General features: G+C 39.2%; 1 protein-coding gene across 1 annotated transcript; it reads right to left on the reverse strand.

The window, feature by feature from the left end:
- On the reverse strand, nt 1–27,942 carry AP1M1 (adaptor related protein complex 1 subunit mu 1). Its single transcript, XM_074306162.1, has 12 exons — nt 27,729–27,942; nt 18,760–18,916; nt 16,800–16,867; nt 15,595–15,725; nt 14,681–14,828; nt 12,049–12,175; nt 9,148–9,290; nt 7,657–7,728; nt 6,176–6,334; nt 5,266–5,391; nt 4,357–4,432; nt 1–1,528 (listed from the first exon to the last, which is right to left on the reverse strand). Exons 1-12 carry the CDS (start codon nt 27,768–27,770, stop codon nt 1,506–1,508), a joined length of 1,272 nt encoding a protein of 423 aa, XP_074162263.1. The 5' UTR covers nt 27,771–27,942; the 3' UTR covers nt 1–1,505.

Below are 27,942 nucleotides of genomic sequence, written 5' to 3' on the forward strand. Positions count from 1 at the left end.
TAGATTTGAAATCTGCATTTAATGCAATATTGACCAATATGTTCTACAATTGGGCGGTAATAACAGTAACTGAATTGGCATTAACAAAACATACAGCACTTTCATTTACAGAACACGCTCCATTCCCAGTGTCCAGGAGCATCTTCAGAAACACTTGGGCCAAAGCCTCCTCTAGAACATCACGATGTCAGATTCACAAGGACAGATGAGAGCAGACTGGGTGGGAGAAGGGACCTGATGTCTCAACTCTCAGACCCCTGTCACTAACAGGACAAACACAACACACAGCCCATCTTCATCACACTCATCAGCCCCCAGCAGAGCTAGAAAAATACTGTTCTGGTCTGTAAAACTAAGAATGGCACATGGTGTGTAAGGGACCCAGAGTCAGGGCCCCAGCCTTGCTTCGATACATGCGAAATTGCAAGACTCAGTGGAGCCCCTGGACTGAAGGCACACACAGCCTGTGAACCTTTTGGCATGGCTGTGACCAAAAGGGGCAATGGATTTTGAAAGGGTCAGAAGGACCTAAAAGTTTCACCTAAACTAAAAACGGGTAATTCAACAAGCTTCTTTATTTGGCTTCTCTGGCAAGACTACATGGAATCAGTAACTCTAGTCTCAGGTACAATCTCATTTTCTCTATATTTAAGTTCATCCTTAAGAGCTCTGTGTTTTTGGGGTAGGGATGGGGAGGATGGTGGGTAGTGTGACCATGAGTCACTTTGCTTACCCTGACAATGTCCTGGGAAAATGAGTTCTGGCAGCCTGAAAGCAGGGAGCACGTGCTCTGTAAACATTCAGTGCTGGCCTTCTGTCTCCCTCACTCCTTACACTCTAGACTCCCAGCTCTGAGGCATTTTGGAAGTAGATGTGTGTGGTGAGAACTGGGGTGGATATCTGTGCACGTGCCTCCAAAGCTTTGCCCGATGATGCCCTCCACCACGAGCTAGATTTCCAAGGACAAACTTTCAGAACGTTATTTTTTCCCTAAATTTCTGCTTGGTGCTCCTTCACTGGTGCTGATACCAAATTTCCAGTAAGGAGGAGTGACGGCCCTAGAAGTTATTTTGGCAAAGCTAACATCATTCTTTTGGATTAGCACCAAGCTCATATCACATCAGAAAAGAGCATTTTATCTAAAATGGGGCTTTTGTCTCCTTCCATAATTGGTTTGGGCTGGCATGAAAAGGGGAATTAATTCTAAGATTATTCCTGTGTTCCTGCCTATTTGGGACAAAGTGTGACTCTTAATTTGAACAGCTGGTAACAGCAGAAACAATGTGTACAAATGATGAAAAAATATCCACATAGTCATGGTCAGGGCATATAATGCTGGGTGACAAAGTCAATAAATATCTATTTAATTCTCTCTCCTCAGGTTGTTTAGATTTACCAAAGTTGCCACTGAAGACAAGACGTTGACAGTCTTCAGTATCACGAAAAATTCCTACAAACACATTCTAGGCCTGAAGATGTGTATCATCTGGGCTGGCAGAGAAACCTCATTGTGTTCGGAGTTGATAGTCTACAAGAGAGATAATTGAGAACAAATGAGAAGAGCTTCCAATTTCACTGACAACTGTTTATCTTCTTTTTATCAATAGGTTAATAAAATATAGACATTTCCAAACAACATGTGTTTTAAAATAAAATTGTGACTAAATACTAAAGTTAAGTCCTCTTGAACAGCTCTTGACATCTTTCTACTAGTAAGGGCTCCCCACTCAGTCACCAAGAGTTCCTTGTAATCTTGTTCTGCCTATTTTCAAATTTTCTGGAGCTAATTAATGACATTTGGGAATCTGTATCAATACAAAGATCTTTCTCATTTTAAAAAAAGATGAGGACCGGATGGTTGGGAAACCTGAATGATGGAATCAAACAGAAGAAACACTGACTAATGTCTGTTGACACATATGTATTTCCAAGCTCTATACTAGGATATGGAAAAACTAGGAGTAAACTGGAGAAAGACTTTGATGAATCAAGGATTTTCTTGCTATAGATATTTGCTCCTTTTAATGATATGGATCTTGACCAAATCTTTCCTTCTAATCCTGTGAAATTCTTGTTCATAATCTGCCACAAATCCTTTATGAGAGGTTCACCAATGTGCTATAGAGGCTTTCCCTCTAGCTTTGTTAACACAACATGGGCACAACTGTAGCCCTTCTGCTGTCTATCTGTTATTTCTTGCTTTCTCAACATGACTAACTCATGTCCTTTTCTAGTAATACATCCCCTTCATGATATATTTTTCACAATTTCTTGGGCACCTCATGTTTGGCAATATAGCCTATTTCTACCCACCATTCATCTTTCCACTGCCCTTTTGTGTCAACCAAAGTCCTGAGCTACAGTTTCTGATAATAGTATCTCCTGATTTTCAGTCGTAGAGAATGAACAGAAAAATATTGATGTTAAGATGAGGAAGCAGCTTGGGATAATTAATTTCCCAAATATACTGTAATATATTCTCTTCCTTCTCTTTAGCTCCAAACTGAGCTCACTTTCTATCTGCAATACCTATTTTTCAACCATGTTATCTTCTATCCCTTTTTAATATTTTGATAAGTCATCTCCAAATGCTTCCACATTTGTGTGGTCTATAACAGAATTCTTCTGTGTGTACTTGTGTATACTCATCATTTTCTTAAATGTCATTTCTTCATGTAGCCCATCAAGGATACATTAGAATCCAAAAAAGCAAAATCCTACCATCAATGATGACTAAAATAGATAAAACATATTGGTAGATATAATTTCTTTTTCTCTGTCCAGTTTCATCTACAAATGTTCCTAGGCTGATTTTTCTTATTTATGTCTTATGCCAAACCTAATGCAATCTCTTTACTACCTTCTACCAGTCTTAGCTTTTTAAAGAGGCAATGCAGCTCATAATCTACTGTATTTTTTTTTGCAGCATTTTGCATGAGTTTATGTTATTAACCAATGATACACTTGGCTCTCATGTTTTTTCTTGGCAAGATCAAATGTTGAAAGGCTGAGGAAGTTTCTGGCCTCTTTGTTGTGGTGATTACTCTCGCATCAGTTAAATTTCTGTAAAAAACATTTTTCCTTTATTTCCCAGCATCAATAGCTTGTGTGAATTGAAGTTGTTATAAAGATTTGCAATGTCTTATCATATTTATTCTTCTTGTTTAGTATTGATTTTAATTTATAGTCTAACTAGTTATTCTGAATGCATACTAATAGCTGATTTAGCAATGACCTCCCCTCTTTCCCATCAGTTATTTTCTGTTTGTTAAGAGAGTTGATTTCAAATTTTGTGACATCATTTAGTACTGTCACATCCAGAACCTTCTAATAATTTTCTGGAAGAAAAAAAAATATATATATACAAATATATATATATATATATATATATGTATATATATATATATATATATATATATACACACACACACATATATATATATATATATGTGTGTGTGTGTGTATGTATGTATATAGGCAACAGGTTTCTGAAAAACCTTCAACTGATTTATTTCTGATTCTTGAACCATACTGTTTGTCCAGGTCTTCTATGCCCATTTTTACAATGAAGTAACAGAATATCAGTGAGAGAGTGTGTGAGTGTGTGTGTTTATCAAGAAGACTTCAAGGTGAGATAACTAAATATCTCATGAAATTATGGTTTTTTTGCCTTCGGATACAAAATAAAATCAATTTTACCGACTCCATTATTCGTCTTTCAAAGTAGAATGTGTGACTGCTTCTTTTTTATGTACCTTTTTTATACACATGTGTTCTCCTTTAAGATGAGTAATGTCAATATTGAGATGGTTCCCTTCTGAATTGCATACAAATAGCTTAAAGACAATTTTTTCCAGGATTTTAGTTAGATCATCAGTCACAAATATATAATATGACCCAAAAGTTTGAACAATATCCTTAAAATATTATCCTGCTAAAAGAAAAATAAAGAGATACACTTTCACTACACTAAAAGTCAGATTACAGAACAATGAATCTCTCTATCTATAACCTTCTTGGAATCTGATTGTGGGAAACTGACATACCATTAGACATGGCAGCCTGATGAATGGGAAGAGCCTTAGACAGGGCAGGAAACAAATCTGGGTTTAGATCCTAGCTCCATCACTTAATGGCTACAGACAAGTCACCTTTCCTCTGTAAACCCATTTCTTAAAATGAGGACAATAATCTCTGCTTAGCTTCCCTAAAAGGGTTTATAAAGCTCAAATGATATTAATGTGTGTAAAGTGATTTGTGGGAACCACAAATGCTAACAAATGTGAGCTATGATCATGGGGACGGGGGAGAGTGATCCTAATGTCAAAGGACATGAGATATGATCAACCAACCTACCTCCATTCTGGGTGATATACCGAACCCAAGGCAAAGCCTGGTAACCACTTTTCTCAATGATTTTCAAGTAACGCACCTGCAAGGCCCAAGACCAAACAATCAACATTTGTTTGTCCTCAGAAGAATAAAGTACTACCTTCTTGGTAATAGCCTGCTTTCCTCCTAAGAAAAGAATCTGCTAAGTTCAGAATTTGGAAATGCTAAGCAAAATGTTTCACTGTAAACAAATGCCAAACAAGGCATAGCAGCCAAGCACATGATTCTCCTTTATTTTTAAAAGAGATAACTCAAAGATAATCTGCTTCACTAAGTAGCATAGGAGAGAAACATGCATGACCTTGTACTAGAGTAGTGTTAGGAGAGAGTCCTTGACTGGTAGTCAGGTAACAAATACTCTAGTCTGGCTTGGTCATCAGCTAGCTCCCTTGTATGGAACTTTCAACAAGTGACTCCACCTCTCTCTGTCTCTGTTATCTCAATTATAAACTGAGAAGATGAGACTAAATGATCTCTAAGAATCCTCCTAGTTCTGTTCTAAGGTCATTGTCAGTTTTGAAATTTCATGTTCTAAGGGTAGTGCTTCCGCTTCCAACTCTGATGTTCTGGGTTCTAAGGGCCTTCTTAATGCTGACCTTCTATGTCCCTCTCACTGTGGCATTTTGTGCTTTATGTTTTCAGGGCTTTAAATTACTAACTCTTTTCAGAAGTTCTTATTTGAAACAGCTTTTAGCCTTCTCACTTCCACATTCCTGTCTCTCTTTTCCAATTAGATCTGCCCTTTTCCTTTGCAAAAGAACTTGCAGTACCAGCAAGTAACAATATGAATTTTCCCCCCTTACCCTTTCTTCCCCTATCCCACCCCAGCCTTGGACATTACTTTCAACAACTTTACATCATCACAATAAAGACCTGTATCCCTGAGGTGGTGAAGTATGGAATTTCAAACTTGACACTTATGGGTGGTTTTCCTTCTTTGTCCTCAGCTTCAACGCTGGGCAGGCCAAAGTGAGCTCTCATCAGATACTCTTTCCCTCCCTGTGCAGAAAGGAGAGAGATGAAAGAGTAAATACTAAAATAGAAGCAAATTTAGTTAAGAGTCTCACCTCAAACTTTGACCACATTTTTGGCTGGCCTACGTATTGGTTTAGAGTAATAAATTCACTGGAAAAAAGTCCAAGAACAAGCATACCATTTTTCAGTTGCAATAGCTGCATGACAGCCAATGACTCTCATGTACCATGCTTGCTTTCAAATTTTCTGCCAGTTTACCAAGAAAAATAGCTGATACCTGATAGAGGAAAAGGCAAAAGCTAAAGATGAGTGGTGTGTACATGCAGGAACATTAAGCTAAAGATAAAGGGATCTGCTGGGCTTGGCCCCATTTAGACACAAACCACAAAATGGAAGTCAACCAGCTGGATTTAAATCTCCTTGTTTTGATGAAATTTGCACTAAATGTTGAATGTGAAGTAATTTCTAAATGTTGAATGTGAAGTGTGAACCAATGAGCGAACTCCTTTAAAGGTGTGAACCAAGTACATTACTACCTTGTAAGAATGCTATCAGAAAGGGAAGGGATTAGTGAAAAGTCTGGATTTTCGATTCAGACACCAATTTATGAGTGTATATATAGCAATCATAGACCAAGGTGATAAATAGATAAGTTGGGCTAACAAATCAGTCATTTTCTTGGTACATTTGAAAAGTTATTTGAGAGGCTTAAAAAAGGGAAACACATGAGGGTGAGGGATAGGGCTGAATTCTCAGTTTTTAGATCGAAAAGATGTTCCACCAGTTGGGGGCTGAGAGGCTCACTCACCGGGAAGGATTTAATTGACCAAACAATTTCACTGTTCTCTGGGACCCACTTGACATTTCCCACCGTGGTTTTGAACTTTGGTGAGTCAGCATCGTTGGGCACGGGAATGTGGATCTCCACATTGTTAGCAGTAGATCGACGTTTAAACTGGCTCTTTGCCTATAAAAAGGCCACAAACAAATTGAGCTTTCTTAGCACAGGATAAAAGCAAGACCCACCACCCCCACTAGTTTATTGCAACTAATTCTTTGCAAACTATGAAGGGACATGACTGCAGCTGTGGTCAGGAAATTGGGCAAGGAGGGAAGTTTATTTCTGAGTAATATTTTGAAAAAACTATAGCAGAATGCTGTGGGGCAGAGGGAGATACATTTAGTAAACATTTGTCAGAAAAGTGAAATTCAATCCCTACATGTTTGGCTTCTATTCAAGCTTCTGTGGATTTAAAAAACTAAATTGAGTCTGTAGTGTTATTTTCATGTGACTAAAAGACTTGCCTCTTAAGTCCTCACTTCAACTCCTATCAACTGTGTGACCCTGGACTAGGCATTTACTGGTTGTATGTTAATGATGAATAAGAGTTGTTTCACTTTTCTGCAGGAATAAGTTGGCTCCCATCTCCAGGAGGCACCCCTTTGGGAAGCCCAGCCTGTAGCCCGCAGCCACACCTGACTCCTTCTTCCTTTCTTCTTTAGTTGCACTCCTCAGACAATCTTCTAACAATCCTGCCAGGGGCTGAGACCTGTCCTTAACTCCATTATTAAAGGGAGCCCTGTGCCCACAAGGCAGCCCATGTGTTTTCCCATGGTTCTAACTGGTCACAAAATGCCTCCCAATATTGGGCTGGCAACAAGCTGCCTCTCCCTCTAACTTTCATTTCTGCAGTAAGTAGTGTTCTACCCAGGACAAGTTCACTTTATCTTTCACAGAGGCTCTTAGGAAGCCCTGCTTTCCCAGCTTCCTTCTTGCTAGGCTAAACATCCCTTGTTCCTTGGACCAAATCTGGTTTTGAGGCCCCTTTCCATCCTAGTATAGTTCACTTCTTGTCATTCATCAGGGACTCATTAAATGGCTGAGCAAAAACAGCACTGGGTAAATGACTGGATAGGCTCTGACAATAGCCATGAGGTCTTGGGCAAATCACAAACTCTACAGAGTATCTATTTATTAGTAAAATAAGGCTAATGATATCTCTGAACTACATATACTATACTAATTACAATCCATAAATAAATTTACATAAGTGAAATAAGTCATAAATTAAAATTCTCCCTTGGGAGAATAAGCCTAGTATTTTCAAAGTAAACTGTCCCCTACCTCAGAACAAAATGCTTTGTAAACCTTCAACAGTCAGAGATGGAAGCTGTTACTGTTAACTACCATTAAAACCAATAATAGAATGGTTTAAAAATGAAATCTGTGCTTTGTCTGATGGGCAGAATCCACTTGAAGCTGAACAGGCTTCTGAAGGGGCAACCCACCTTAATCATGTACTCGATACGGCTGTGGGAATGTTTTTCAATTACAGATTCGATCCATATCAAGGGCTTTACCTGAGAGGAGACACAAAAACGGAGAAAGTGTTGAGTCTGACTTTACTAGCAATTTAATCCTTGCCAGAATCAGATACTTCACAATTGTCCAACCCAAGGCAGTATATTTTATGTATGTTTCTGGCAAGATGATATAAGACAGGGTAAACTCAGTCCGTCTAAAAATGCACCCTCTATAAAAGCCAGTTGCCCTTGCTGGGAAAGCAGCACCTTTGATTTTCTCCTCTCTGAATATTAGGCCTAGGATATCTACTTCCACACCTCATGCCTTTCTTCATCTTCCTCTCAACCTTGGCCAACATCTTCCTTAGGGTATGAGGAGAAATGTTGCTGTTTTGGAAAATAATGTCTGGACCACTCAATTTAGCATGTGAATGAAGAATGTCCTGCTTGCCCTATTACCAAGAAATTCTACTTTTAGAGCCACATTTAAAGCTGCCCTGTTTATAGTAACAACCCAAGGGCTAAAATGTTCAATAACTGAGTTATGGCTAAACTAGCTGTGCTACAGCCATAATATTATTGTGGTGTAAAATTTGACAAACATATATATAGAAATATGGAAACTTATAACAAGGGGATGCAGAAAATGGAAAAAGAAAAATATAAACAAATGAATTGTGGCTATGCTAAAAAACCTCACTAGCAACAAAACAGTTCACTGGCAGAAAAGATATTGGAAAAATGAGCAAGGAAACTACTATTATTTTATTCAAGTGTACAGTACTATTTTCCCTCCTCTTTTTTACTAAAAATGTAAATCATTTGGATGTGATGGTTTTTATTGGAGGTTTTATACCATATTTTTATGTGATGAGTTATTATATTTCTAAGAAAATCATATGTATGAGATATGCTGATTTGCATCTTGCTCTATTTTGCTTTTATACCATGTTTCTCCAGAGTGAGGAATATTTCAAATGGATGAATACTGGACCAAAAAACTAGTGTCTTGCAAATGTACTGGTATAGTAAGACTCGAATTATCTATACCTGATTATCTCTAGGGTGAGTGGAGTTTCTGAACCTGCTAGGCTTACCTTGCAGCCAAGGCTCATGGCCAGAGTTTCAGGTTTATTACTATCTATTTGATATCTGCTTAGGTTGGTACTTTAATACATTAATTACAAACCATTCTTATCTAGTCATTAAATAGTTTCCCAGGAAGGTTAAGCAAACCCCTACTGGTAGAGACATGTGGCTGCCTCCTGATCAGGAGATAGCATACCTAGAGCACTCCTTGGAGCACATGGATACCTAGGTCATCTTGGCCAATAACTGGGAGACTGTTCCTTACTTCCTTTCTCTCTAAGAGGACACTTTTTGTTTGTCCTTGCTGAGGTACCACCAGGTGCTTATATTTTTAACCATCTAACGCTCACTACCACTGCCACCACATCCAAGTCCAGAAGTACTTACATGGGTATTGAGGCGATAAGACATCAGTTCAAACTCTCCATCGGGGGGAATGAAAGAAATTGTCCGGTCATTTTCAAAGCGGGAAAGACGTACACACTGATGGAATTTTACATCTTCCAGCTCTACTGACTTACTTTTTCCACCTGGAGGGAAGCAATGAGAGAATGGGTGGAAAAGAAACAATCAAGAGGATAGCAGAGAAGATAATAAATTATCTTAAGAGGACAGAACACAAGTCAGAAGATCTGCCTCACAGAGTTATATGAAGAAAATATTTTGTAAATTATAAAGCACCTCAAAAAGTGATTATTAACTAAATAAAAATCAATAAAGGAACAGGCTTTTCCCCTTGCCTTTTCAACAATTTCCACTCTTTGCTAGGTATGGGATCTTGGGCACATGACAACCTGAGCTTTGGTTTTCCTAGCTTCAGAATGATATCTCCCTAACAAATGAGGTGTGAGGATCAAATTAAATATTGGATAGAAAAGCCTTTTAAAATTAAAGCATTATAGCAATAAAATTATACTAATCATAGTCATCAATAAACATGTAAGGAAGCCCCTACTTTGTGTCAGGCACATAAAGTCTGGAGACATAGAAAGAAAAAAAAATCTCTGCTCTCAAGAAGCTCACAGGCTAACAGAGGAGCAGCATGCAAACAGCTGGGTATAAATAAGTTATAGAAAGTACAAAGAGGAAATAATTAACAGAGGTAAGTTACTTCCCATATGGAACAAGAAAGGTTCTTTAGAGTTGGGATCTTAGTTGGAATTGGTAGGATGCCAAGGCTACTGAGAGGTGGAGGTGAGGAGGGAGATCATTCCAGGCAGGGAGGACAACCAGAGAAAATACCAAAAACAGAGAGATGGATCGCCTTTGTCCAAGGAACTTTTCCAGGGCACACAGAGAGGATCATAGCATGCACTGAATGGGGAAAGGGGGGGGGGGAGGAAGGTGTTTAAGGCTGAAAAAGTAGGAGGGGTCAGGGTATGAAGGGCTTTGAATGTCCTTCAAACAGGATTTGATATTTGATCCTGAAGGTCAAAGGGAACTACTGGAGTTTATTCAGTAGGGAAGGGGGTGATGTTAGACGTGAGTTTTAGAAAGCTCACTGTGATAGCTGAATGGAGGCTGGGTTAATAATGTTAACAATAGCTGAGATTTATGTAAGACTTGGAAAACCCATGGTGCTATTATCTCATCTGACAGTGTACCAATAATGTGAGAGGGGGAATCCTCATTTTCCAGAGAAGGAATTTCACAGAGAAGTTCAACGATTTGCTTGGGGTCACACAGCAGTTGTGCTGGAGGCAGGAATGGAATTCTCCAGGTTTCTTTGTACTACTGATTGGCATTGTTCTTTTCTGATTCTCCTCTTATCTATTGGACTGATCCTTCTCGTCCTCCTTTAGTAGATCTTCTTCCAAGTTGTTCTTGCTAACCTTGGCTATCCCTCAAGGTTTTGCCCTGGTCCTTCTTTTTTTCTTCCTTGATTCTACTTCTCCTGGTGGTCTCATCAACTCCCATGAGTTCAACGATTACCTCTATGCTTATGATTCTCAATTACCCAAACCTCTCTGAGGACCTCTGGCATCTCCAACTGCTTCCTGGACAGCTCAAACTAGATACCTTGTCAACATCTTAAACTCCACGTGTCCAAAACTGAACTTATTTCCTCTCCCTCCAAACCTTTCCCTCTTCTTACTTTCTCTTTTGCTGCTGATGGCATCCCTATCCTCCCAGTCTCTGGGCTTACAACCTAGGATTCATTTTGACCCCTCCCTCTCTCTCACTTGTCCTGTGAGCCTCTATTGACCATATCCTGCTGTTTTCATCTTTGCAGTATCTCTCATATACATACCCCCTCTTCATTGCCACCACATGGTTCACCTCCTCATCTCATTACTGCAACAGTTTGTGGGTGAACTACCTGCCTCAAGTTTCTCCCTATTCCAACCCATCCTCTATGCAATCACCAAAGCAATTTTCCTAAAGTTCTGACCATGTCACCTCCTTCTTAACTCAATAAATTCCAGCAGCTTCCTAGATGCTCCAGGATCAAATATAAAATTCTGTTTGGCATCCAAAAGCCCTTCCTACCTTGGCTTTTCCAGTCTTGGAAAATACCTTGTGATCCATTTTGGCTTTCTTTCTGTTCCTCAAACAAAATACTCCATTTTTTGTCTATGCATTTTCTTTGGCTCTCCTCCATTCTTGGAATGCTTTTCCTCATTAAAAAAATTTTCATCTATTTGTATGTGTGACCTGCACCCTTCGGTGGAGCTCCTCAAGAGCAGGGCCTTCTTTTGCATCTCCATCTGCCAGAGCTCAAGATTATGTCTGGTGCACAGTAAACACCTAATACATTTTACTGTCTGAGAAGAACACTGGATTGTGACCTGAGTCCCCCTCCTGGCTGAATTGCTGATTAGCTGTGACCTTGACAAGTCTGTCCCTTTTGTGAGCCTCATTTCTCTCACCTGAAAAATGAAGTACCTGGACTTGATCTCTGAAGACTCTTCAAGCTCTGATATTCTATATGCTTATGGAGTAAGCCATTTTAAATATGTTAAATTTCACTTATTTAGAATTATTGGTAAAGTTAGTCTGAAATAGACAAAATAGCAAAGGGCCAGTTTTAAAGAAAAAATAAAAAATAATTTACATAAAGTAATATTCCGAACAATTAATACTTCAAAAGTATTCATATTATTTACTTTCTTAGCAAATTCTTCTTTCTAGGATGGAAAGGTGTTTTTCCCATCCATTGTTTTCCTGGAACAGTGAACAGGGTTTCAAACTCACATTCTCCTATTTTAAAAAGGCTATATAGCATCATATAGCAGGAAGAAACATAGACAAAGAGCTCATAAAGACATCATTGGTGTGTATACTCACGCCCTGTATTGTCAAAGAGAACTTTGTCGTTGAGACCCAGGCGCAATTCTGGCATCCCTGAGAGAAATACCCTCATCTTAATGGAGCCCACAATTTCACTACGAAGGACGTTCCCATTGGCACTGACCTATGTGAAGAATCAAGCAAGTGAGGCAATGGATCACAGAGAGCCTTTGTCCATTAATATAATGAAATTAAATTAATCAATCAATAAGCATTTAAGTTATTACTGTGTGCTAGGTACTATGATAAGTGCTGAAGAGTCAAAGAAAGATAAAAAATGGTCCTTGTTCTCAAGAAGCAAACATTCTCATGGGGAAAGATAACATACAAAAAACATAAATGAAAAGTATCTCAGAGAGAAGATACCAGTAATAGGGTATAGGTGGGGGGAACAGATCTTAAGATGATTTACAATTTAAGCTTTCAATAAAATACTATCATCTCTATTCAGATGATCACCAAATGTATCTATCCATTCTTCATCTCTCTCCCTGAGCTCTGGCCCTATACCATCAACTCTCTGCTAGATACTTCACCTAGATGTCTCATGGGGCATCTCAAACTTAACAGTCAAAAATAGAATTAATTCATTAGGCTTTACTTCTAAATCCTTTCCCTTCTCCCAACTTCACTATTACTGCTGAGAAACACTAACTTCTCATCACTCAGGTTCAAGAATCTTTGATACTTCACTCACTCTCCCAACATCCAACTGGTTGCCAAGAATTGTCTATTCTACCTCCAAAATGAATTTTTCTTTATTTACATTGGAGGAAATGGAAGCATGGAGAAGAGACAAGTATCAAAGACAAGATTCTAACCCAAGTCTATTGACCCTAAGTCCTATACTTTTTCCATTTCTGTTTCAGAAAAAAAAAAAAAAGGATTTTTTTTTTTTGTCAAAAATGAGCCATTTAACCAAACTTTGACAAATATGTAAAACTAGCCTTGCCTAGTGTTATGTAGAAATAAATCTTCCAGTTTTGCATGGGTCAATGTTGAAAAATTACCCATGCAAATATTTTGTAAATAAAAAGCTATAATAAGAGAAAGAAAGAAAGAAAGAAATGTTCAGATGGTCCAAAGCTCCCATCTTCCTTAAGCTTGATAAAAGTCAGTTTAAGGAAGAATTGTATCAGCTAGGTACTGAGGTAGAAAGAATCAGTTCAGATGGAATAGTTGGGTAGAAAGCAGAAATTATTTAGATCCTTTTCTTGTTTCTCAAATTTAAAACCTTTTCTTTCTTATACCACACCGATACTGACTGAGTGAGGCGGCCTAAGTAGGCCTTTATCACCTAGATGTGGTTTCACAAACCATAAGAACTAAAGAATTTCTTGGAAATAATATGCTAGCCCCTCCTCTTATAGATAGCGGGCCAGAAAAAGAAAAAAATGCACGTGGCTCAGGTACACAGCTAGCAAGCACCAGAACTAGAGTTCAGATCCAGGTTCAGATCTTTAGTTTTGCAATCTCAATCAAACAAGGATGGAGAGGATCGCAGATAAGAAAATGGACAATTTTGATAGTGTGCAATTTAAAAGATTTTGCACAAATAAAACCAATGCAACTAAGATTAGAAGAGAAGTAGGTAATTGGGGGAAAAAATCTCTTCAGTTGGTTTCTCTAATAAAAAGCTCATTTCCAAAGTATATAAGGACTTAAATTTAAAAGATGTAAGAGTCATTCCCTAATAGACAAATGATTAAAGAATATGAAGTTTCCAAAGAAGGAAATACAAGCAATTAACAGTCATATTAAAAAAAATTAGTATTTAGAAAAATGCCAACTAAAGCAACTTCTTGAGGTTCTATGCATACCCATCAGATGGAACTGACAGAAAAGGAAAATGACAAATGTTGGGTAAATTGCAGGAAAGGATGAACACTAATGCACTAATAGTGGATCTGCCCCTCTGGAAAAAAGGTTGGAACTATATTGCAGAAGTTGTTAAACTGTATTTGATCCAGCAATATCTATATTGATACTTCAAAGAAATCAAAGAAAGAGGAAAAAATACTTATAGCATCTCTTTTTATAATAACAAAAAATTGCATACTAAGGGGGAGTTCTTCACTTGGGGAATGGCTGAACAAATTGTGGGATATGAATGCAAGAGAATACCATGTGCCAGAAGGAATGAAATGTGATAGTTTCAGTAAAAGCTGGGAAGATCTGTATGAATTGTTGAAGAGTGAAGTGAACAACTTTATACAATATCAACAGCCCTGTAAAAACAAACAATGCCGCAAAACAAAAACTCTGATGACCAATGACCAACCATGATTTCAGAAGACAAATAATGAAATGCTACCCCCCTCCTGATAGGAAAGTAATGAGCTCTAGGTGCAGAAGAGACTTTTTTTTTGGACCTGGGCAATGAAGGAATTTGTTTTGACTATGTATATTTGTTACAAGGATTTTTGTTTTCTTTTTGTTTTCAAAGGTAAAAGAAGAGGAAATATATTTTTGTTAACTTAAAATTTAATAACCAAACAAAACAAATTTTAGCAATCTTTTTACTACACGGATTTGGGGATGTCTTGGGTATCTACAGATCTTCTAGTTTACAAAGTTTAGTAGCTTTTATTTTCATTTTTAAAAAAAGCAAGTAAATCAACAGACTTACCAAGAGATTAACAGATTCTATGACATCCAGGAACACTTCATTCTTTCTATACTTGATTCCCTCAGATCTCCAAGACACAGCATTGGTGACAGTGGCTGGTGGACGGGGAGCTCCAGTTTCTAGTTTGTGGCCTTCCTGAGTAATATATCTTTATAACCAGATGATTAATGTTAAGGAAATATGAGTAACACAGAAACAGTGTAACTTCAGTCATTAACTTAATGCTATATTTCCAAAAAAATGAACAAAGAAAGCTCTTGGAAGCCTAGAAATAATATCCTAAGGCACAGAATAATAAAACAGAACCTTAAAGTTGGAAAGGGATTTATAGGGATTTAATCCAGATGGGTACCACTCTCTTCTCTCAATCTACCCAAGTTCTAAGAAGTAGCTTCATTTCTAGTTCTTCCAAATCAAAAGAAGCCACATAACTCACGATTTGATCTGATCACCAATAGAAAGACTCAAGAGAACAAGATAAGCCCTAACAAAAACAGTCTGATGGAATAAAGCTGCATGGCCCTTGCAGGGATCAAATTCACATTAAAATGTACCCAAAGATCCCCATTATAAGGCTATTTAAACCCTTCAAAGACAGCATGTCTACTCATAAAGAATGTTTCTAAGGCTGTATCAGTAATACCGGGATAACAATATACATTGCTTCAGGATTTTGAGGAGCTGTCATTTGGTATCATAGGGGCTAATCCAGATCAAGGACTCCTTCCAAACATGGTGGTTTGTGAATTGCTAAGACTGAAAAGGTCCCTCTCTACACAAAGGCTAGGACTAGTCTGACAGACACAAAGTCCAATACCTCCCAAGCCTTACTTGTGAGGACCTGCCATGGAAAGGTTACTTCCGCTACAAGAAGAAACTGAAGAGGTTAGGTACACCTGGCTACTGATACTCACTCTTGCAAAATTTTGCTGTCAGTAGTTTGAGGGTATCCAAAATCCATTAATTCATCTAGTAATTCATATATTATAACAAAATTATCACGAATGCTCTCTTCTTCCAACTCTTTAAAATATTCAGAAAATACCTAAAATTTAAGAGAGAAAACACATGAAAACTTCACAGTTGATTCCTACATATCTCTGACTCTCCTGCTTACAAAAGTACTTGGAAGTCTGGCCTGTGCATCACTCTTCAGTTATTTGTCCTGAGATGATGAAACATTTAATTTCCTCAGTTCTATGTTGATGATAAACCAATCAAGTACTTACAAGTTCAACCCACGCTAGAAGACAGAGAATTGACCAGTCTAAAACTTAATCAGTAGCACAGTCTCCTGCAACTACCTGTGTTCTCTTCTTTCTGGATGCTTCCTCTTTTCTATCACATTTAGGAGAGCCTGTGACTCTCAAAATCTATACCTCTGGCAAATGTGTCATCTCTCTAATGTGTTGTTCCTTTCTGATCACTTTTCCTAATTCTTACTCAAGCTCTCATACTCCAGATTACTGTAATAGTCTGCCCACTTATTTCTTGATTCAGGCTTTCCTATAGGAACATATCTAATTAATGCTCAGATGTGATCAAACTTCTCCAACCTTGTTCAAAAACTTTCAGCAACGTGCCCTTGCTTATCAAACAAAAAGTCGATTTCCAAACCTGGTATTCAAAGCTTTCTAGATCTACCCTACTTTGATAGTCTTATTTTCCGGTGTTCTCCTGCACATGTTCTTCTTGTTGTTCTTACTTTTATTATACATTCCAGGCTCCCCTGAACTCATTCTGCCTTCTCTTGTCTCTGTTCACTCTTGCAGGTATTCCTTACTCCTAGAATAGCATCCTACTTCTGATCCCCACCTCTGTGTGTCAAGAAATCCTCTTTTATCTTCCTCTACCTGGATATGATCTCTCAGGGAGCCTGCCAAAGAGTATTTTCACTCACACCCCCACACCACTATAATCTTCCAGTTCAAACTGTTCCTTATTACTATCTACTTCACAATAGGCATCTTATCAAGGCACAAGATACACCGTCTGTGTTGTGCTGCCCTCTGGGGGACGAAGGGCATATGACAACAGTCATGTTGAAAGTGCTTGTGCAGGATGAAAGAAGTTACATTTTTAGGGAAAGGAAAAGTTAATTTCCCAGTTTGGCACTTACCTGTACTACCTTATAAAGAAAGGCAAACACCAGAGACACACAGGCATTCTTCTTAGATGTTGCGACCACTGACAGAAAACCCATTAAGGAGCTTTCAAAGGGAGTACATTTGTAAAGATCTGATAATTATTCTCTCTGCCACAGTCCAAAAAACCTGATGGGATAGTTGTGATAACTCAGATCACACTATAGGTCAATCATCAGCAGTGGCAATGGTCCTTAAATGCATCTAAGAGAAGGGCACAAATAACATGAAACTCTGTCCCTAACCTCTAAGGCCTGACTCAAGCCTCGTGTCCATCACAAGGCCCTCCAGAATTTATTCCCTCTCCTTCCCAGTCTGTGTCTATATCTTTCCTTTTATGTCCCTATATATAAATGCTAAAGCACTTATGCTCAGATTGTGGCCTGCTATTTTATACTCAGGGATTTGTGGCTACTTCTGAGAGCTTAAAAATGAAAGGCAGTGTAATGCAGTGGCAAGACCATGGGAGAAGCCTGAGGTCTGTACTCTGGGACTGTTACTCACTTCATGGGGACTTGGGTGAACCACTACTTTTCTGAGCCTCAATTTCCTTTTCTCTAAAATGGGATTATAATAATTCACTGGGTAGGTTAGAAGGGTGACAAAAATCTAATGTTACCACTTAATCATCATGTGCTATATAAATGTCTAAATCATTATTCTGGTCATTCCAGACCTTGGGCTCTTGACCCGAAAATGAACCAGTTTGTGAATTTTCTTTCAAAAATTTTTTCATAATATTAATTCAGTATTAAGCTTTCCTTAATAATTGTATGTATTTTATTTTATTTCATGCAAATAAAAACATGGTTCTGAGAAGGGGTTCACAACACACAAAAAATTAAGAACCTCTGTTCAAGACAGATGTCTAGAATTTAATTCTAACTGATACTTGCTTTAGTGCTCTTTAATTCTGCAATGTGCCAGCAAAAGGGTTTGTTCCTCCTCCCTAAGCACACCTTCTGCATGGACAGCCCAGGGCAGGGGCAAAAAACATTCAGTCCTATTTCCTTCTCCTCCTCCTCCCCTCTATGGTTTGGCAGGTGCAGAGGACTGAGAATGTATATTGCCCTTGAGGCTACTTAAATTTCCATAAAGGTGTAAATATTTAAGAGCTACTCAGAGCTTTCCCTTTCTGAGAATCTACTCAGAATTTTTGAACATCCATCAATTCTGCTAGATTCTTTCCTTCACATTTAGGTTCTAAATAGATGAACATTTTAGAGGCAAAAAAAGGATCTGGCTGTGAAGTAGGCTTCAGAGAGTAAAGCCAATGCCTGCCTGCAGCACAAAGAATATCTTTCAAGGAGGTAATGGAACAGAATTGGTAGCAGAATCCTAAGCCTTATTCCCTAATAATGTCATACTCTTGATCTGTCAGGGAAAGAAGGCTCATCAATCTGCTATCATTAGTCCCTTCTTGATTAGGGCTATTTCAAGTGATGCCAGTGAAGAAGAGACAAAAAATGGAATAAGCACCAGAAAAACCAGAAGCTGAGCCAGGATTGTAATCATAAAATAAAGTTAACCTTTAATATGATCAGATGCTTCAAAACAGGGCATTTACTGAGATTAGAAAGAGGGACCCTTGCTCAAAGAGGAGTAAAGGGGAAGTATAAAAAAGAACAAAGCGAATTTAGGAAATAAAGCAGCAGTGATATGGACCTGTGTACAGAAAGGAGACTGGGAGAATACAAAAACTATAGAAAGTCAGAGAAAAAAACTTCCAAAGGTCATCTAATCTAATTTTTTTTTTCATTTTATAGGGCAAAGAAATTAAGGCAAAGAGAAGAGAAGGAATCTTCCCAAGCTTACACTGCAAATTAATGATACTGATAATGAGGATAAAATCCAGGTCTCCTAACTCTAGTCACATACCAAGGGCTTCCTTTGGAAATAACTTGGGGTTACTAGAGGCATTCCCCAAAAGGATACAATACAAATTGTTGTGTTTAATCCACATAAAACGAACTCCTCCATGGGCCAAGATAGGAGATAGCATCCCTTCTTCTTCCTTTTCCATCAGGATTGGCATGAAATGCTCCACCTCTGACATGTCCACATCTCCTCGGTAATTCCGACAGATAAGCACCTATAAACAAAAAGAAAAAAGCATTTGATTGAATTTCCAGTTCAATCTTCTGAGTTTAGAAGAATCATTATGTATGTTTTCTCTTGAGACCTTACCAGGAGAGGGCCTCTTCCTTCCTTCATCTCTGTCCTAAACTATTTCTACTCCTGAACTCTTTAGTTGAGACCAGGGGATTCCCCTGAAGAGAGGATCTGTGGAGGCTCCAAAACTAATAATTTTATTTTCCTGAGATTGCCTTTATTCTTCGATCTTAGTTTTTGTTTCAGTCTTATGCTAAGTAAATCTTAACTTCCTGTTTCTCATTCCAGTTGCTCAAAACTATCACTGCATACTGGAGTAAAAATAAAATCCCTTTCGTCCCAACCTTCTTTCCCTCTCCAGACCTTTAGTTATTCTTTGCCTGCTCCTTCTGCTGTCTCCCCCTCCCCCTATCCTGAGAGTTCCTATCCTTATTATTAAGCTCTTTCATGCTAGATATTTTTCTCTGCCGTCCAATGAGGCCTGACTTTCTTTTAAAGGCACCAAACCTGTCTCTATGCTCTTCAGTGATGGATGTTCTTTTTTTCTCACACCTGAAGCACATTACCTGGTATAGAATAAATGCCTGTCAACTGAAGACTTAAAGCACCAGGAAGACCCCCCACTGTCATTTTCAGAACCTGCCTTCACATTCATTAGATCCACCATATCCTTGAGCACTGTCCTAGATCTTTCTTCTCTTTCATCAGTTTTCAAACTCTTAAAAAAAAGCTATTTACATTTATTGCCTCTATTCTTTTTCTTCTGTCACACCTCAATCCTTTATATTTTGATTTCTGACTTCATCACTCAACTGAAACTGTTCTTTCCAAAGCTATCAACAATCTTCTTATTTGTTTATTTTTTAAATAGCTTTTTATTTTGAAAATATATGAGAAGATAGTTTCCAACATTCACTCTTGTAAAACCTTGTGTTCCAAATTTTTCTCTCCCCCTTCCTTCCATTCCCTCTCCTAGACAGTAATATAAAATATATTAACAATCTTTTAATTGTCAAATATGATGTTCTCCAGAACCAGCTACACCCAGCAAAAGAACACTTGGAAATGAATGTGGACTGCTTGCATTTTTTTTTCTTTCCAGGTTATTTTTACCTTTCTAAATCTGATTTTTCTTGTGCAACAAGAGAACTGTATAAATATGTACACATATATTATAATTAAGATATACTTTAACATGTTTAACGTGTATGAGACTGCCTGCCATCTAGGGTAGGGGGTGGAGGGAAGGAAGAGAAAAGTTGGAACAAAAGGGTTTGCAAGGGTCAGTGTTGAAAAATTACCCATGCACATGTTCTGTCAATAAAAAGCTATAATAAAAATATATTTTTAAAAATATGATGTTCTCTTTTCAGTCTTTTTTGGGGGAGGGTGGGGAGGCAAATGGGGTAAGTGACTTGACTATGCAGTATTAAATGTCTGTTTTGAATCTGAGTCCTCCTGATTTCAAAGCTGGTCCTCTATCTACTTACTGCACCATCAAGCTGTTCTCCTTGACCTCTTCCCTCTCCATTTGACACCATTTACCACTCTCTCTTGGTGGATATTTGTCTGAGGATCAGGCCATCCTAATCTTTAATGTTGATAGCACAGAACAAAAACTGCTAACATCCACTACTCTAGGGATGAGCTCCAGCAGTGCCTGTCCAGCACACTTCCTACCACATCTTTTGCTTCTCCTGAGACTCCCACCATTGATTATATTCCAACAACTGAACTGGAGTCAAGGCCGGACACATCCCAAATATCCCCAGAAAAACTGGCTCTGCTACTTTCTCATATGTGACTTTTAGTCTTTCTGGGCTTTAGTTCCCTCCCTTATAAAAGGAGGTAGTAGAAATTGTGATTCTTAAGGTCCCTTTCCAGGTATCAATACTGTAATCCCTCTACTCTTCTATGGTCTCCCTCTGAAGCTCATAGCAAAATGTAATACTGCCACCTTGAAAGAAAAAGAAAAAAAGAAAAAAATTCTAAGGTAGATTAAGGGTTACCGGTAACGAGTCTAAGAGTGGGAACGTTTTAATCTAGGTAAGGTTATTATTGTCTTTCTGCCCACTAGAACACATTGAATAGTTTGAGAAAATGGTTCCCCCAGGCACTAATTTTTTATCAGTCAATAAGCATTTATTAAACACTTACTGCAGGCTGGCACAGAGCTAAGCTCTGGGGATACAAAAAATTAGTCCCTGTTCTCAAGGAGCTTCTAGTCCCATGAAGAAGTCCACACATAAATGACCATGCATGAACAAGCTAAATGCAAGACAAACTAAAGATAATCAATAGAGGGAAAGCACTACTATTAAGGGAAACTAGGAAAGGCTTCTCATAGAAGAAAAATGTTGGCTGAGACATGAAGGAAGCCAGGAAAGCCAGGAGGAGGAGATGAAGAGGGACAGCCTAAAAAATGGCCAGAGATGGAAGATCGAATCTCTCGTTTGATGGACAGAAAGGAGAGCAGTGCCACTTGATTTCAGAGTATGTGGGGGGAAACTGAGTAAGGTGTAAGATGACTGGATAGGTGAGGTTCTATGATGGGCTCTTAATGCCACATGATTTTATATTTAATCCTGGAATTGATAGAGTTTCCTAAATAAATGGGGGGAGGGGTGTGATATAGTCAGATCTGTGCTTTCGGAAGATCCCTTTGACTGCTAGGTTGAGGAGAAGCCTGAGGTAAGGAGACAAACCAGAGGCTACTGTAATAACCCAGGTGTGCGATGATAAGGGCCAGCATGGGATGGTGGCAGTGTTAGAGGAAGGAAGGGGTCAAACATCACAGATAGTAGGAAGCTAAAGAAGATAGGACTTGGCAATAGATGCCTTTCTGATGAATCAAAACTGAACACTGCCAGTTTGTTTTATCTCACTGTAGAATTGTGGAGGTTTTTTTGGAATGCCATAAAAATCTTAATTTGAATTTGCTATAAATTCTCAAACTGAAAATGATTTGTCAGAGAAATTCAATGCTATAGGGAAATTTTGCTTTTGGGGGACTTTTCTCTAAACAGAAATACTTGGGATTAGAATACTTGAATTAATAAAATTGCTTTTGGCAGGCTTATACCCAAAATGTAGCTTTTTTTCTTTGGAATATACTTCCCATCCCCCCCACCTCAAATTTGATATGTTCCAAATTGAAATGCTTACCTTTCCCCCCTAACCTAATGGGGGCACCAACATTCACCCAGTCTCTGATGTTCAAAACCTTCACCACCCTCATTCAGTAGTTGCTACATTCCATTAATTCTCTGGCACCTATCCACTTCTAACTATTCTTACTATTGACCACTTCCGCCTCAACTCAATTTTTCTGAGCTACTTACAGTGGCCAACAGCTGCTCTCTCTCTGGTCTTTCCCTCACCCCTCTCCATCCCTCATTTCTCGAACTCCTATAAGGTCTATGTGCACAGATCTAATCATGTTATTTCTCTGTTTAGAATTATTTGATGGTTCCCACTTCCCTCTAAATAAAGTTCAAGATCCTTAGTCTGTCATTCAGGGCCTTCAAAATGTGGCAATAAGGTGATTTTTATCTTTATCTCACTACTCCTTAGGATTTGTTACTCTAGCAAAATCTACTATTTGATGCCACACAGACATGTTCTGCCCATTCCTTTCTTCTGTCTCTTTCAAACTGTTTCCTAGTCCTAAAATAACAATTATTCACGATTATATGTAACTTTAAAGAGGTTTTATAAAACAACTTTCTCAAAATTACCCTGTGAAGTAGGTAATACAAATATGATTAACCTCATGATGACTATCATGAATTATATGACTGGTCCAGGGCCTCAAAGCTAGTAAGCAATAAAATCTGCAGTTATATTTTTCTTTTTCTGATTTCAAGTTCAGTGTTCTTTCTAAAGGCACTGAAAGATGTTTTCTGAAATTTCACTTATCCTTTAACATACAACTCAAATGTCATCATCTCCATGAAGATGACCTTGATAAGTTCCCTATCCATTAATAGTAATTCTTTCTTCCTCAGGTTTTTCAGAGCACTCAGTTTGTACTTTTCTTATATAATTAGATATAAATTACAGAAAAGAGGATATATCTCCTGCTGGACTGTTAAGTTCCAAGAGAATATTAATACTTTATGGACAGGAGGATATGGGTTCAAAACATGCCTGATACATACATTGTGTGACTGTAGGAAAGTCATTTAACCTCTTAATGCACCAATAAACTCTCTAAGAATTTAACTTACACTAATGGATGATGTTTTTACCCTGAGGGTTCCCTATACCTTTGACATCATATATTTGTCTCTTCCACAGCACAGTAAAAGGTCCTGTAATCAATCAATAAACATTTACCAAGTATTTACTATGTGCTAGGGAATATAGACAAAAATGAAATAATCTCTGTTCTCAAAAAATTAGTAGTCATTTTGAAATTTTTTTTTTTAACTGAATGAGTAGATTTGACAGATGTTGCCAGATTTCCTCTCAGGTATTTCACTATTGTCCATCAATTGTGATTTAAAAAAAAAAAAAAAAAAAAAAAAGTCTTTCTAGTTTAGGTTAACAATTCTATCGTTAAAAAAAATGCCAGAAACTCTTGTGTTTAAGTTAAAAAATAGCTCTACTTTCCTTCCCTGCCTATCAGCAAAGCACACAAGTACACTATCACATTTGTCCATTTTTGTTTGCTCATTTTTCAAATGAGGGATTAGGAGTCCAGGGGGAGGAAGCTGAGTATAGAGAGACAAGACCAGAATCCAAGGCTCTGGATGATTGGCTTGTGGGGTCATCATAGTAAGTCTGCTTACTAATTTTTAAGGATATTTGATTTTCCCACTAAGGTTTCTTGTACCCAATATAAACACCCCTACTTTTCTTTTTTCAGATAATGATTTCAGAGATGGGTTAGACCAGATAATCTCTGATCTCTGATGTCCCTCTTAACACTGCTTCTTTCTAAACACTGCTGCCTGCCTTTTTCTCTCTTCATATCTAAATTCTTTTAGTTCTTCGTTCTTGGAACTCCCAGGTCCCAAATGTGCATGGACGCTTCTACTGTGAGCAGGATTGGAAAAGACAAGACAAAAGTAATTTGGGATTCAGCTCACTAAAGGAGTAATTACTTTTAGATAAGGAGAGTCAAATTCTGAAATTCATGCTACTTCCAGCTGCACTCCCCATACCTCTGGCCTTCAGTTTCTCATCTCTGGCCTTCTTGCCCCAGAAATGTCTCTGCTATGGGGCCCTTTCTCTTCATTGGAGTGTCCCTGACCTGAATCACCATTTCATCATTTCTGGTATCCAGGTATACCTTCCCTCTTGTTCATTTTTCACTCTAGATTTCACCTCTTAGCTACTGCAAGCCCTTAAATTCCAGAACCCCTGCATGTGTTGCTTTCTTCCATAAAATGTAGTACTTGAAGGCAAGGTTAAGAATTGTCTTTTTTGCTTGTATTTGTATCCAGTCTTTAGTAGAGTGCTTGGAACACATTAAGTGCTACCTGCATGCTAAGTGTCCAAAGGGAAAAGAACTTTTTGCAAAATAAATTTGGACAAATATGTGTTCACTGTCTGCATGAAATACTTTAATCACCTCCTCACTGTGGTCTGGGCACTTTTAAAAAAAGGAATTCCAGGGAAAAGAAACTCAACAATGGATTACACATTGGATGTTGGCTTTGGTCAATGTCCAATGTTGATGTTACAGATCAGATCACTCAACTGGCTTTGCAACATTGCAACAGTGCTAGTCATGCTGTTTTTCTACCGAGAATGAAAAGTGCTAGAAGGAAAGAGAACAATCCCCTCCCCCTCAGCCCTATCAAACAAGTCCCTTACTTTTTTATCTTCTTAGTTCCCCCAGAATCCCAGCAGCAATTAAAATAAAAACCAAAAAAGCCAAATAGCCTAAATTTCTCTAAAAGATGGGAGAATTTTGATTAGATGAGTCAACTGTTCGGTCAGTAAATAACCACTGGCTTTCTAGCCTGTACCACTGGTCTTTAAATATATGATCTAATGAGTAATGTCTATAATTTGAATGTTGGGACTTAATCTCAAGGAGATTACTATCAGGAAGACCCCTATGTACGAAAAATGTACATCACACATATAAACTGTGTGATTACGAGGCAAGTCACTTAATCTCTCTGAGGTGCATCTATAAGAAAAAGGATAATAATACATGCACTATCTACCTCACAGGGTGGTTGAAAAGCTCAAATTAAGCATGCATGTAAAGTATAATGTTAACACTTAAAAGTGTTATATGAACGTCAGCTTTATATTATTATTAATAAAGGGCAATTGACAAGAACTCTCCCAAAACTGTTCATTAACATTATTTGTAAATAACAAAAATGAGCTTTATTTGTAATAATAAACTATATGTCTAATAATTGGCTAGCCGAACAAATAACGGTATATGAACATAAAGGAAAATTATTAGGCCACAAAGATTGCCAAATATAAAGATTATGAAGATATACCAAGTGAAGGAAGCAGAGACAAAAGAACAATATACACCATGAGAGTAAGTAAATACAACTGACACTGGAGAAGCAGTAAAATTTTGGTTAAAAATAATGTTCAATGTCATACTGCCCAGGACACATCTTATTTTTCTGTTAATAATCAATAAACCCATTTTTCTTTTCCAGGGATTGTAATTTGTACAAGGATTTGTTGGAAATTTATTGGAAAGTATATGTGGCATCAAAACAAAATGTAACAAACCCAATTTATTTAGGCCCCCTGAAGTCCTGCAATAATAGTATTAGGAACACTAAAACTCAGAGTGAACTAAGACTGTCAAAGAAAGCTAAGGACAACAAAAGGGATTTTTAAAAGGTTTACTGGAGAAAAGAGTGAAGAAATATTCAGTGTAAATGGGGCAATGATAATGACAGAGTGAAGGCAATTATTCAAGGAGGTCTTTGCTTGTGTTTTTCTGCTAAGGAGAATAGTCTTCAGACTGGAAAGGACAGAATGAATAGAAAGATCACCTAGTTGCCCTGAATGCGTTAAAGTGACCAAGCCCAGGCAGGCTGCATTCCAGAATACTGGAAGAACTTCTGGATGCTATTTCTGACCCTTTGTCATCTTTACAGGATAATTGTGCAGAAAAAAGGTGCTGGAGCTAGAGAAAGGAGACATCATCTCTGTTTTTATAAATAGGGAAAAAGTCAATAAGCTTGACTTTGATTCCTGGCAAAATTTTAGAGTTGTGTTATTGATCTCAATGCTGGCGAACATTTAGAAAAGAAGGCAGTGATCACAAAATGTCAGACTTTCAACAGAAACAGTGCGCCTTCATTTCCTCTTTGATAGGGCAGATGGGGAATGCTGTGGATACCGATTAGTTCCCTTTAGTAAAGCCTTTGACGAAGCCCTTCGAGCTATTCTGGAAGGCAAGATGGAGAGATAGGGGCTAACCAGTAACACACAAGTGGATTGGGGACTGGTAGATTACACCTAAAGCACAGTAAAAGACTCTCTACTGTAGCGTCCTCCAGGAATTAGTGATAGGGTTTGTGCTATTTAACATTTTCATTAGTAACCTGGAAAAATGGAAGGAGAAGCACCAATCTGTTAAACAGCAGAGCTGGGACTCCCAAAATACTGAACCACATTTAATAAGATGAAATTTAATAAATCAATGACAAGTCTTCCACTTGGGTTAAAAAAATCAACTCTTCGCACTGGAGGAAGCGCGGCTGAAGTAGCTCATGTAAAACAGCTCTCGCAGTTTCGGTGAGAGGCAGCTGAGGATGAGGCAACAGCACGAAGCCCGCGGGTGCAGACAGGGAGCACATATTCCCCGCTGCGTTTATCCTGTTTTGGTCAGGCCATATTTGCTGCATGAGCTGGGCTTTAACAAGCTGGAGAAGCCCCAGGGAGAGCCTCGGATTCGCATCATGTGATAAGTGTTGGAGGACCTGGGGAAGCAGCTCAGGAGGAAGGAAACCGTCTTCCATTATCTGGCTGGCCCTGATTTGGAAAGAGACCCCGGGCTGGCCCTAAGAACCATGTGGAAGCTCAATCCCCTGACACTGCACCGGGGCGCTCTAAGGGAGGCAAAGAGAAGGCCTTCAGACAAAGCCCGGATGATAGGAGATTTAAATCCAGCCCGGGACTGGGTTGGAGAGATGGCCCTCCGGGGGCCGTGACCACCAGAAGGCGCGGGGCCCCGGCCTTCTCAGCCCGCGCAGCCGCGAAGCTCCAGCCGGACTGGACCCGCGCTCCCGCCGCCGCTGCCTTTCCAGCCGGGTCCTTCCCTGGCTGCACATGGAGCGCTCTCGCCTCCCTAGGTATCCCTGCAATCTCGGCGGCTCCCTAAAGGCCCCTCCCCCCCGATCCTCCCCTGTCACCTAGCTCGCCCCTGGGCACACGGCGCCCCATCTTCCTCCTCCCCTGACTCAGCTCCTGCTGACACGGCCAGCGGAGCCCCGAGGCAGCGGGGCCGGGTCGGACCCGCCACGTCAGGGTCCCGCCACCGAGGTGAGACTAGCCTTTGTACCCCGAGTTCAGCCCCGAGCCTAGCACACAGCAGGCACTCAATAAATGCTTCCTGTCTGCACCCAGCAGGTGCTGCCTAAGTGCTTCTGGACATGACTGGCTGCCCTGGGGCGAGGAGCTGCCATCAGAACTGGAAGGGCGGTGGTCAAAAATCTTTCCTTGGGAACCTTGACAGGGTGACAGGGGCAGCGAACAAGGTGGGGGAAGTCCCCGCCCCCGCCTTGAGGAGGGGCCGTTACCAGGCAACCAGGAGGGGGGAAGCGGCGCTGGCCGAGGCCGGGTTTCCCTACCTTGCCCTTTAGATCTAGCACATACACGGCGCTAGCCGACATGGCGGCGGCGGCGGCGGCGGGGAGAGACCGAGGTTTAGGGCGAGGCGCGGCAGCAAGAGAGGCGGCGGCACCGGGGCGAGCAGGCGGGCGCACCCGACCGCGGCACCTCACTTCCACTTCCGCCCTGGAACCGTTATGTCCGGCCTAGGAGAACGGCCTTGTCCTCTGGAGC

The sequence above is a fragment of the Sminthopsis crassicaudata genome, chromosome 1 (genome assembly GCF_048593235.1).
Source record: "Sminthopsis crassicaudata isolate SCR6 chromosome 1, ASM4859323v1, whole genome shotgun sequence".
NCBI lineage: Eukaryota > Metazoa > Chordata > Mammalia > Dasyuromorphia > Dasyuridae > Sminthopsis > Sminthopsis crassicaudata.

Coding starts and splice junctions, on each gene's coding strand:
- AP1M1 (XM_074306162.1), bottom strand. CDS start 27,770: ATGTCGGCTAGCGCCGTGTATGTGCTAGATCTAAAGGGCAAG. Junction 14,829..15,594: donor GACAGCAAAATTTTGCAAGA/GTGAGTATCAGT, acceptor CTGGTTATAAAG/ATATATTACTCAGGAAGGCC. Junction 9,291..12,048: donor TCTCTTTGACAATACAGGGC/GTGAGTATACAC, acceptor GCTTCCCTCCAG/GTGGAAAAAGTAAGTCAGTA.